The sequence below is a fragment of the Chiloscyllium punctatum genome, chromosome 10, assembly GCF_047496795.1.
Source record: "Chiloscyllium punctatum isolate Juve2018m chromosome 10, sChiPun1.3, whole genome shotgun sequence".
In the NCBI taxonomy this organism is placed as follows: domain Eukaryota; kingdom Metazoa; phylum Chordata; class Chondrichthyes; order Orectolobiformes; family Hemiscylliidae; genus Chiloscyllium; species Chiloscyllium punctatum.
The window spans coordinates 67,722,558-67,735,983 of record NC_092748.1 but is presented as its reverse complement, the minus strand read 5'-3'; the positions used below and the strand labels follow the sequence as shown (position 1 = coordinate 67,735,983).

General features: G+C 38.5%; 1 protein-coding gene across 3 annotated transcripts in view; it reads right to left on the bottom strand.

Annotated features, from left to right (window-relative positions):
* The window catches only part of LOC140482253 (protein TANC1-like), a 245,970-nt gene that overhangs the window by 79,617 nt on the left and 152,927 nt on the right, over positions 1–13,426 (bottom strand). For all 3 annotated transcript variants that reach the window (XM_072579410.1, XM_072579411.1, XM_072579409.1), the window contains one exon: positions 5,499–5,665. In XM_072579410.1, coding sequence (XP_072435511.1) covers positions 5,499–5,665 — 167 coding nt within the window. The remainder of the gene's footprint in view (positions 1–5,498; positions 5,666–13,426) is intronic.

Sequence of the window (13,426 nt, the reverse complement as noted above, 5' to 3'; positions counted from 1 at the left end):
ACTGGAGTTTGCATGATGCGACTTCTGCTGAGGCTTTCTTGCATTTGCCCTGACAAATAAATCAGTGGTCCCAAACGAAAAAACAAATGTGAAGTAGGAGCTTGTATTATAAAATGAGCTGGGGTGTACTTTAAAAAGAATAAGTCCCATTCTCAGCCAATCAGAGCAGTTCTGGCAAACAACACAAACTATAGGCCATTTCCTCCAGAACGTTCCAGTTGAACTTTAATCTTCTCTGAAACAATTCCTGACTGTTGCCAAAATAAAATCAGTAAGATGTTTTTTTGCCAACATGGGTGCAAAGATGAAGGGAACATCTCATTGGCCTTTTGATCAGACTTCAGTTCTGTTTGATGGGATTCCCCTTTCCTTGAAACTTTCCTCCTCCAGATGCACTGCTAAGAGAAAATCTACAACAGCCACTCCTAAAAGACAGCCACAGTAGAAGAAACCGGAGTTCTCTCAACCTGATTGGGAATACAAAGCAACTTCGATGTATTAACTGAGATTGTAGCTGCAGCGCTGGCTGTTTCAGACAAAACTTCCATCTTTAGCTGCTAATTCCACTAAATTAAATCTGCTTTTATACGTAGGTACCAAATGAAAATTCATCGTGCATCCTAACAGTGCAGCAGTCCCACTTTATTCACGAAAGGATAACTGTAATGTCAGCTATTCTGATTTGTTCATCATACGTAGAAAATCATGAATTGAATTGAATTTATTGCCATGGGTACCGAGGCACAGTGAAAGCTTTGTCTTGCGAGTAATACAGACAGATCATATTACAATGTGAATTGTAGTTTCTTGATGCTCAACGCAAATTAATTTCTTGACTATGAGCTTAAACCTATTTTGCCCCAAGCTCACTCTCCAGTTTGATAAGGAAACATACATGATGAACAGTTCTTCAGAAGATTCCTGCACAATCAATGTGATAATGATGTCAACCCAGAGTGAAGGCGTAATGCACCACAAGTTATTGCATTAAATATATTAAATTTCATTGAGAAAATCTCAAAAAAACGCTGAATAACAGAATCATGTATGTAGTTGGGAAGAAACTGAGTGGTAGCCATTGTTCATGATTCAGATATTCCCATTTACTCCTCTTATAGGCATATGTTTTTTTCATTTGCCCAATTACAATCTCATTTACCTCGCCAACATGTCATTTAATCCCTCCAACCATCCACCCCTCCAGAGAGGTTTTTGCCTTCCTTAAAAACTATTAATCGCTGATGAACTACATTTGTTATTACATCTACTTCTAACAAGAGAAATCTGAAATTTTGATACTGTTTCTCACACAGTTGCTGCTGAACATTTCCTGCATTTTAGGTTTTCATTACAGAATTTCAAAACCCACAGTATTTTAAGTCTGGTACTACTCCAATACAGATCACTGTCATGATGTAGTAAATAAATACAATATTGTCAGACAATTTCTTCATACTTTTAATTTTAAGCCTAGGTACAAAATAGAAGAGATAAGTTCTAAAATAGGTATTCACGTTGGAGACAGTATTTAATTTTCATTTGCAATTTGTAATTTATATTGCATACAATAGGTTTGTGAAATTCAAGAGGTAACAGAAACACCTGTACAAACTTCTAGAGAATTCTGTAGGTTAGATTAGATTACTTACAGTATGGAAACAGGCCCTTCGGCCCAACAAGTCCACACTGACCTGCTGAAGCGCAACCCACCCAGACCCATTCCCTTACATTTACCCCTTCACCTAACACTACGGGCAATTTAGCATGGCCAATTCACCGCACCTGCACATTTTTGTACCGTGCGAGGAAACTGGAGCACCCGGAGGAAACCCACGCAGACACGGGGAGAATGTGCCAACTCCACACAGAGTCACCGGAGGCGGGAATTGAACCCAGGTCTCTGGCGCTGTGAGGCAGCAGTGCTAACCACTGTGCCACTGTAGCCAATAGAAAACATTTTTCGATCAGAAGAATTACAGCAATTAACATATTGTCCTGCTACAACAGTGACACAGTGGGTAATGCGAGGTCACAAAATCTAACTGGTATAAACAAGCATCATTGAAGATCTGTTACATTGAAATTTAATCTATAGGTTAGAAGCTGTTACCTGTGGCAACCTAATCTGACAAATATAAGGTGAACTAGACAGTTTAAATCCTTGGTACCATAATTGAAACAAAAAAAAACAACATATGCACTTCATCAACATGACTGTCTAGTATCAACTTCATATCACTGACAAACTCTGCCCGTCCCCCATCTTCTATGCTACATAAAGTTGAGGTTATCCATTATGCAAACTCTGCTGCCTGTTTCTTAACTGGTACCACATCCCATTCATTTATTACCAATATTCCTGACTTATATTGGCTTCTGAAGTAGCAACAACTCAAATTTTAAATTCTGAACCATGTTTTGAAATTGTTTCACAGTTATGTCGCTTCTGTTTCTCTGTAGCCTTCTCCAACTCTACAAGTTTTCACAATCTCAGTGATCATCTAATTCTAGCATCTTAAGCATACTCAATTCTAAGTCCAACAGTAGCCTAGACCCCAGGCTTGGAATTCTCTCCTAATTGTTTCTGCTTCTCTATTTAACTCTCCTCCTTTAAGATCCAACTTGAAACCAATCTCTTTGACCATTCTTTGGACTTCTGTCCCAATACTGAATTCTGTACATCAGGTATCAAATTTTGATTATTTAGATTCATGTAAAGCACATCAAGGTAGTTTTTGCTTTGAAAGAGCTATTTAAATGAAAGCTGTTTTTATTCCATTTCCAAGCTGTTGTTTTTACTTTATTCCTAAGGCTATAAAAATCAGTAAAACTTATCAATCTCTTTTAAAATTTTTTCCATGTCACCCAAGTATAAACCAGAAATTTGTAAACAATACCAGAAAAAAGGTACATCTCAATTTTTTCTATATACACTAGTGGATCTCTACTAATGCATACAGTAGGACATACACATTTTATGGCAAGAGCATTGTGAACATATATTGCATAATTTATCAGTCATTTGTTAATATCTTGCATTACCACTTGCATTTGTTGTGTTAAAGTTTATAATATATTATTTGAGCGCTTGGGATCTTAAGTGGTAGAACAATGTATAGCTTTAAGTTGAAATAATGTGTTTTTTTTAAATTTTGTGAGTTAAGAAGGGTTTTTAGTTTTATTTCTGACTTGCTGTGAGGAGGGTGATATGGTGTTGGAAATTTGCCTTGGTCATAAGCATTTAGGTAGACTCTTGAGGTGCACAGTTCAAAATTGAGAAAAAAATGTGGAAGGGAGGAAAAAAAAACTTATCTAGCAATAAGAGTCCAATTCACAACAATCTGAAAGAACGTGTCTGCAGGCTAATTCAGATAGAAGAACAGGCTGTTAACAGTGCTGTTATTAACAGTGTCCAAGGAATCTGAGCCAAAAAAGTAGTCCCCAAGTGGCTTAGAAGTCAGTAAAAATAAAGCTTTAGAAACGAGAGGCCATTAAAGACATGATTTTAAGGAACACATGTAAAATAGCAAGATAGCTGAGTTTGAAGATCAGTTAAGCTTCTCAGGAGGAAATATTATCTTAATATTAAAAGCAAAATTGCACAAGAAAGCACAGAACTTTGATGAAAATGAAACAGGTTACAGCCATGTCAGCTGAACAAGGAGTTTCAACATGGAGACTAGAGTAACCCTTCACTCAGATATGAGTACTGTAAGGACTGTGGGAATAAAATGGTTGAATTTTTCTTTGTTATTTGTAATAAGAACATTATGAAAAAGTTCTGCATAGTGAGATTAGTTTGTGTTGTTCCTCTGCATGTAATACTTATGTTCTTTTGTTAAAAGTACAATGGCAGCTTCTTTTAAATAGGTTTAGTGACCAATGTTCCTTCTAAGCTGTGTACACACACAGCTATTGCATGGCATACGACGACTGGCACCACACTGACTGTGGCACTGAATTCCAATTCTTGAAGTCACTGCTGCACACAGACCTTTGAGGCCCGCACATTTGGAAAGAAAATTAGAGAAAACCCCAACTGTGACCTCCAGGGTATACTAAAAGAAAAATAAAACTTATAGTCTATTAAACCAGGTTTCTGGAATCTAATTTGTTTAATATCACATCAACTACGATCATAATGCTGTTTCTTAAGAATAGAAAATGTAATTGCTAGAAGTAAACACAACTAAGGTAGTTTTCAATTACCTGTAATGGCAGAAAGTGAGGACTACAGGTGCTGGAGATCTGAGTCGAGTGTGTGGTTCATCATGAAGGTTGATTTTTAAAAAATAAAACGTGTACCATTCTGAAGTCACGTATTTTGTACATATTCTGATAAAATTGTGTGTACTTGTATATTAGGTACAAGAAAGCAGTTGATGTAACCTGTCATACTGTATTTAAGTCTTTTAACCTGTGGTGGTTCTGCAGTTACTTCAGAGTGGGGAATGGTGGAGCAAAATAAAATTACAACATTCCAATTTTACACATAGCTTATTATCAGTATGTATATCCAAAACTAAAATTGTAAAGTTGGTAGAATGTGCATACTGAAAATTTATTCAAGTTACACAATTAGGATTAAAAATTAAAACTTTTTTTTTCCAAGTGGCATATATGAGAAGTGCAACTGGATTTAAAGATCAAAGTTTAAAGAAAGATTTAAGGTCGGCTTTTGATGAAGGTTCACTGGACCTGAAATGTCAACTCTACTTTCTCTACAGATGCTGTCAGACCTGCTGAGTTTCTCCAGCAACTTCAGTTTTTGTCTCAGATTTCCACCATCCTCAGTTCTTTGCTTTATTTTAGTTAAGGTTACCTCATTTAGTTTAATTAAAAAGCCACTTAACCTGCATATTTGAGTAATGTTCTATGCTGGCACCCACCTGAGAGAGACAGTTTATTGTGTTGTTCACTGTACGTTGATTCTTCAGAATAATGCAATACAAACATACATAAAAAAACTAATCCTTAAGTAATGAGAAAATATTTTAGCTTTCAGCAGCTGATCGTGATATGGCACTTTTCCAGCTTCTACTGACAATATCATCTCATGATCTGTTAATGAGGATCAGACTCAAAAGATAATTATTCTTGAGCAACACTTAAAATTAATTTGTTGCATATCAATAAACAACTGAAATACTTTCAACAAAATATTTAAAAGTGCAATTAAGAAAAGAACACCAGCCAAATTAACGCAATAAACATGCAACCATTTTAATTGGTCTGGTGTCCAGTTACCTGAACTTTAGCCAATAATTCAATTTTCATGCCAAAGGAGCAACAGACTTTTTTCCTCTTCACTGTTGTCTCTCACGAGTTTAATTCATGGCTTAAAATGAAAATCACAATTCTAAATTTTATAACAACTTTATCTGTGTAACCTTTACAATAAATTCAAGCTGACTGTTGGACCTAATATCTTGTTGCAATGTGTCTCTAGATATCGGAGGTTCGTTTTTATCTGTAAAAGTGTAAATAGAGGTTTTTACCTGCAGGTTGGTTCGAACTGTAACAACCAACTTTAGCCAAGATGGAAACATGGAAATTATTTTAGCTAGAAAGGATGCAATTGTATCACCATAATCAGGCTTATGGAACTCAGCCTCATTTAAGCCATCCACTAAAATAATATAATCATCTGCAGGGATCTTCTTTTCTGCAGAGAAAGTTAAAATTAATTAAACATTTTTACTGCATAGAATCTACATTACTACACATTCCACACACCCAGTCCCACTGAGTTATCCAGACTCCATCAATATACCTTAAAAAATCAAATTATATAATAATTGCAGCTTTGGATACAGTTGTCGGCCTGCCGACTCTTCTCAAAAAAACTTAGTTCGTCTTCTCCTGTTCCTCTCCCTGTATCTCTGCTAATTATTTCCTGTTAGGTACTTATCTAACTCCTCTTTGCGGAACTAACATTTGAAAATGCCTTTACTACTTCTTCACACACTGCATGCCATACTCAAGCTACTTTCTACATAATAAATATTTTCCTCATGTTGCATTCCCATTTTTGCCAACAACTCAGCCTGCACCTTCCGATTCTCGACACTGTTAAGTGAAATTGGTTTTCCCTTGTTTCGGCCCTTCATGATTTTGCATACCTCCATTAAATCTCCTTTCAATCTACTCTCTTCCAAGCAGAATAATCTCAGATTCTTCAATCTATCCATGTAGCTGAAGTCTTCCAAACACAGAACACAACCAGAATCTTTTTGGCAGGCTCTCTAAAAAGCCTTGACATCCTTCTGAAAATGTGATGCCAAAGTTGCATACAACTTTCCATTTCAATTCAAATCAATGTTTTCTACAGGTTCGCCACAACTCCCATACGTTGGTAGTCAACACTTTCATTTATAAAACTCAATGTTATATCTCTGTTCAATTATGCTCTTAACCTGTTTTCTAACTTCAACAATCTGTGCACATCCTTAATCCCTACATTCCCTTTAGAATTGTGCCCTTAAGTTTATAATTCATCACCACATTCTTTTTTGCATTATATTGTATCTGCCACGTGTCTCCTCTTACCACCAGCCTATATTTGTTGATGTCTATCACATTTTACAATAATTTCCCACTTTTATTACAGCCTCACAGTCTGCAATAGTGCCTTGCTCAACCAAGTCTCAGTAAACGATCTAGTTTAAGAAAAGCAGTGGGTTTATGTGCACCCCCGAGAAACATTGTTTTTGGACTGAAGAACAGTCACTCACCATTACATGCTAATTCCATCAGTTATCAACATTGTACCCATACTATCACTTCTGCTTTTATTCTGTGGGCTCAATTTACCTATGTGGTGATTTATCAAACGCTGTGCAGATGGTTAGAGCGACATTTTTAACCCACGAGACTGCCAGTTTCATTCACCATAATTAACTTCTCTTTTAGTACTGCAGTAATCAATTAATTTCAGATGACAGAGATAAGGTGGTCAGAGATGTACAGCATGGAAACAGACCCTTCGGTCCAACCCGTATAAAATGCACTGTCATACAATGCTCCTACCCTGATATTCATAAAAGCCTTAAAGCAAAGCATTGACAACACATACCTCAAGTATGAATTTGAGTTCGCTCGCTGAGCTGCAAGGTTTATTTTCAGATGTTTTGTCATCATGCCTAGGTAACATCACTGAGAGTCTCCAGTGAAGCACTGGTGGTATGTCGGGCCTCTCTACTTATGGATCTTGGTTTCTGAAGGTGGGTGATATCATTTCCGCTTTTTTTCCCCAAGGGAAGGTGGAGGGGGTCTAAATCAATGTGGTTATTGATGGAGTTCTGGTTAGAATGCTAGGCGTCTAGGAAATCTCTGTGGGTATCTTTATTTCACTTGTCCTAGGATGGGTGTGTTGTCCCAGTCAAAGTGGTGTCCTTCTTTGTCTGTATGTATGGAAGCTAGTGATAGTAGACCATGTCTTTTGGTGGCTAGTTGGTGTACATGTATCCTGGTGGCAAGGTTCCTGCTCGTTTGCCCGATGTAGCGTCGTTTTACATTTTTTGCATGGTATTTTGGAAATGACGTTATTTTTGCGGTAGTATCAAATGGATCTTTTAGGTTCATTAGCCACCGTTTAAGTGTGTTGGTAGGTTTGTGGGCTACCATGTTGCCAAGAGGTCTGAGTAGTCTGGAAGTCATTCCAATTATGTCTTTGACGTAAAGTAATGTGGCTGTAAGACTTTGGTTGCGTGTGTCTGCTTGTTTGGGTTTATTTCTGAGGAATCTGAAGTTTTTGTTTATTGGGTACCCATTTTCTTGAGAACATTGAACAGGTACTTTTTTCTGCTGTTTGTAGTGCTTGGGTGCTGCAGTGTGATGTAGCTCATTGAAATAATGTCTTGATGCAGCTCTGTTTGTAGGTGTTGGGATGACACGCACAGAGATTTCCTAGAGGCCTAGCATTCTAACCGGAACTCCATCAATAAGCACATCGATTTAGAACCCATCCACCTTCCCTTGGAAAAAAACACCAGAAATGATATCATCCACCTTCTGAAACCAGGATCTATAAATGAAGAGGTGAGACGTACCACCACTGCTTTACCGGAGACTCTCACTGATGATGTTACCTAGCAATGGTGATGAAATGTCTAAAACAAACCTTCCAGCTCAGTGAGCTAATTTACATCTGTATCATCAACCTGAGCTACAAATCTTCTCAAAAATTAATGCCTCAAGAATTGCTAGTCCACGTACCTCATGCATCATCAAGAGGTATGCTTCTGTACCTTAAATTGTATTATTTTAATTCTGGAAAAAAGATGTAGCTTTAAGCATTACGACTTTAGCAAAGACATTCTAGGAGTATGATAGTCCTTTCTTTAAAAACTCCAACTGGTTTTTTTCAAGGAGAGGCACATGGATAATGGTAAAATTAGGGAAGGGTATGTTGATATTCTAGGCAATGTCAACATTAAGAACGTGATGGTTTTGTATGTGTAGGTAAGTTTCCAGGGCCTGATGAGATCTATCCCAGGACTCTAAAGAGGACGGGGGGGGGGGGGGGGGGGGGTGGCAGACATCTTTGTATCCTCTTTAGCAACAGGCGAGATCCCAGAACATTGGTGAATAGCCAATCTTGTTCCTTTGTGGAACAGCAGCAAAATCCAGGAAATTATAGACCAGTGAGCCTTTTATCATGTATTTATTGATGGAGTTCCGGTTAGAATGCTAGGCCTCGAGGAAATCTCTGTGCGTGTCATCCCAACAACTAAAAACAGAGCTGCATCAAGACATTATTTCAATGAGCTACATCACACTGCAGCACCCAAGTACTACAAACAGCAGAAAAAAGTACCTGTTCAACGTTTTCAAGAAAACGGGTACCCAATAAACACAAACTGCCGATTCCTCAGAAACAAACCCAAACAAGCAGACACACGCAACCAAAGTCTTACAGCCACATTCTTACAAACATGCTCGACTTGCATTTTAAGAAGAACAAACTTATTGGGGATATCAGCATGACTTTATGTGGGGAGGTCCTGTCTCAAATTTGATTTAGTTTTTTTGAGTAAATAATTATAATTAATGGGATTGGGCAGTGCATGTAGTCTACATGGGCTTTCCCAAGGCATTTTACAAGTTCCCTCAAGAAAAGCTAGTCAAGATGATCAAATCACATGGGATCTATGGTGAATGGGCAAGTTGGATACAAAACTGGCTTGATTATAGTTATGGAAGGGGGTTTCTCTGACTGCAAGTTTGGGACCAGTGGTGTTCCGCAAGGATCAGTGCTGGAATCTCTGTTGTTTGTAAAATATATAAACAATTTAGAAGAAAATGTAGGTTGTCTGATTTGTAATTTTTCAAAATTGGGCAAATTGTCAATTGTGAGGAATGTTACCAAAGAATACAGCAAGATATAGACAAGTTGGAAAATAGAGCAGAGAAATGGCAGAAGGAGCTTCATCCAAACAAGTGTGAGGTGACACATCTTGGGAACTATAATACAAGGGACAAGTAGAGAGTAAATGGCAAGCCCCTTAGGAGCACTAATGTGCAGAGGGATCTTGGGATGCAAGCCAATCGCTCTCTGAAAGTGGCAACACAAGTAGATAAAGTGGTATAGGCCGCATACGGCATGATTCATCAATCGGGGCACGGAGTATAAAAGTTGGCAAGTGAGGCTGCAGGTGTACAAGACTTTACTTAGATCACATTTGGATTACTGGGAACAGTTCTGGGCACCACACCATAAGAAGAATGTGAAAGCTTTGGAGAGGGTGCAAAAGAGGTTTACCAGGATTTTGCCTGGGTTAGAGTGTAGTAACTATAAGAGGGTGGACATTTTTTTTTGCTGGTATATTGAAGGCTGAAGGGTGACCTGACTGAAATTGAAAAAAATTATGATAGCTATGTAGAGGGTGGATAGTCAAAGGCTCTCTCAGTAATGTTAGAGATGGAAATGACTACCATGTGGGTGAAAATGAGTAACGGCAAGGCTAACGCAGAAGGTGAATTTGTAGACTTCTTCAGAGATTGTTTCTTAAAGCAGTATATCACTGAACCCAACCAGGAACAGGCTAATTTATGTCTGTTACTGTGTAATGAAGTAGAATTTACAAGCGATCTCAGATAACCATCAACTAGAGGGTAGCCTTCGCAACATACTAGAATTTCAAATACAGTTTGAGGAAGAGCAAATTGGATCTCAAATCAGTGTCTTCAACTTAAACAAGGGCAATTACAGAGGAGTGAAAAAGATTGTCCAAAGCGAGCTGGGAAAACAGACTAAGTAGAATGTCAGCTGCAAACATTTAAACAGATATTTTTAATGCTCAACAAAATTTATTCATGTCAAAAAGTAGTACTCAATGAGAATGATGAACCACCCTGGATAACAAAGGTAGCCAAAGGGAGTAACCAAAGACTTTGGCATACAAAGTGCAAGGCTAGAGGGATGGGGTTTTTTTTAGGAACCAGCAGCAGGACTAAAAAGGTAATGAAGAGAAAGAAAACTGATGATCCAAGTAAACTGGCAAGAAATATAAAAACAGCATGAGTTTCAACAGCTTTTTTTTAAAAAGTCTAAAGTAATAGTAGTAAAGTAAAAGTTAAGCTGCATGTAGACAGGACGGTGAAGGCGGCGTTTGGCATTCTTGCCTTCACTGGTACAGGAATTGGGAGGTCATACTGCAGCTATATAGGACATTGGTTTGGCCACTTTTAGAATATTGCGCTCAATTCTGGTCATTCTCCTGTAGAAAGTTACTGGAATTGGAGGGTTTGAGCTACAGTGAGACCTAAATAGGCAGAGGCTTTTTTCCCTGGAGCGTCAAAGGACAAGGGGTGACCTTATCGAGGTTAATAAAATCATGAGGGGCACGGATAGGATGAATAAGGTCTTTTTTCCGAAGGTTAGGGGAGTCTAAAACTAGAGGGCGCGGGTTTATGGTGAGAGGGGAAAGATTTAAAAGGGACCTGATGGGCAACTTTTTCATGCAAAGAGTGGTGCAATGGAACAGGCTGTCAGAGGAAGTGGAGGAGGCAGGTAGAATTACAATATTTGAAAGGCATCTGGATGGATACATCAATAGAAATGGTTTCGAGGAATATGGGCCAAACGCCAGCAAATGGGATTAGGATATCTGGTTAGCATGGACCAAAGAGTCTATTTCCACGCTATACAGAGTTAAAAGAGGAGATTCTAGAAGATTGCAACCGAGGAACAAAAGGAGAACAGTGAAATGACAGATAATATAAGCCAATATTTTGCTTCAGCCTTCATGGTGGAGCACATTCTAAAGATACCAGATAAGTAAGGCTCTAATGAATGCCCTGCCAGTAGCAGTGATGGACTCTCCCTCTTTATGGGCATTTAAACAGGCATTGGATAGGCATATGGAGGATAGTGGGCTAGTGTAGGTTAGGTGGGCTTGGATCGATGCAACATCGAGGGCCAAAGGGCATGTACTGCGCTGTATTCTTTTATGTTCTATGTTCTAAGTGGAGGAAAGACCTTGTGACAGTCCCCATCACAAGGACAAAGTATGAGAAACCAATGGATCCAAAGGCAGATAAGGCACTCAAACCAGATGGCCTGCATCCAAGGGCTTGAAAAGTAGCAGCTGCTGAGATAGCAGTGGAATTGGCTGAAATATTCCAAAACTCACTGGATTCTGGGCAGATTCCAGAGGATATGAAAACTGTTAACATGACACACTTGTTTAAAAAGAGAGGGAGACAGCACATAGGAAACTACAGGGCAGTTAGCCTAATATCTGTCACTAGAAAGATAGTGGGAGTCCATTAAAGAAAAACTAGCAGGAAATTTAGAATAGCTTAACAGAATTAAATCGATTATAAAAATGGGATGCAATTGAACTTAGATGTACCCTAAACTTTGCCTGTATTTTTGTTTTTAATCTGCCCAGTTCATTCATCAATCTCATTGGATCCCAGTTCAACAGTGCTGAACAAAGAGATCTTGGAGTGCAGGTTCATTGCTCCTTGAAAGTAGGGTCATAGGTAGATAGGATAGTGAAGAAGGCGTTTGGTATGCGTTCCTTTATTGGTCAGAGTACTGAGTACAAGAGTTGGGAGGTCATGTTGCGGCTTTTCAGGTCGTTGGTTAGGCCACTTTTGGAAGATTGCGTACAATTCTGGTCTCCTTCTCATCAGAAAGATGTCATGAAACTTGAAAGGGTTCGGAAAAGATTTACAAGGATGTTGCCAGGGTGGAGGATTTGAGCTATAGGGAGAGCTTGAATAAGCTGGGGCTGTTTTCCCTGGAGCATCGGAGGCTGAGGGGTGACCTCATAGAGGTTTACAAAATCATGAAGGACATGGTTAGGATAAATAGACAAAATCTCTTCCCTGGGGTGGGGGAGTGCAGAACTGGAGGGCATAGGTTTAAGGTGAAAGGTATAAGAGAGACTTAAGGGACAACTTATTCACACAGAGGGTGGTACGTGAGCTGCTAGAGGAAATGGTGGAGGAATATACAATTACAACATTTGAAAGGCAATCGGATAGGTATATGAATAGGAAGGATTGGGAGGGATATGGGCTGGATGCTGGCAGGTGGGACTAGATTATGTTGGGATATCTGGTCAGCATGGACAAGATGGACCAAAGAGTCTGTTTCCATGCTGTACATCTCTATGATTGTATGTGAATGTGTGGGAAAGTTGTGTAGGCTAGATCATTGAAAGTATTTAAAGAGAAGGTAGATAGATTTTTAAAATATCAAGGAGTGACAGTTATGCTGAACTGACATAAAAGAAGTTGAGGCCTGGGCAGATCAGTCACAATCTTACTGAATGGCAGGAAAGGTTCAAGGGACTGAATAGCTCACACCTGCTCCTATTTCAAATGCTCTCATGCCTGCTCACTGAATTACTTTTTAAAATTGTCCAATTGTGAAATTTTCAAACTTTTTTCACTTTGCTTTTTTTTCTTCTCTTCATCTATCCAATCCTTCTTTTCTTCTCTTTATTTTGTCTATGTATTTAATTTGATATTAAATTGGCCTATGTTACTTCACCAGGTTTTTCAGTCTGCCCTGATTATTTCTCAATTCATTAATTTAATTAGTTAAGGACATACTCTTCGTTCCATTATTTACTAAGGTCGCAGAGGCCCTGTAGTCCATGTTGTGCAGTTGTTAGCTCACAAGTCCAGAAACTTTGTTGCCAAAATAAATGTTTAAAACTTTGAAGTTCCTAAACAAGTCTAAATAAAGAGGTACTCCACAATATTTATGAAAATCTAGCCCTCTGTGAATACAACAAATATTTTATGAATCGACACCCATGGGGTGAGGAGCGTACTGGTTGATCTAGAGGTCCACACAGTCAACGTACAAACACACACTAAGTAATTGAGAGGTAAAGTGAGGGTACACACATCACAATTATATGTTAATTACAGCAAAAATCACAAATAATAATGCAACTTTGTC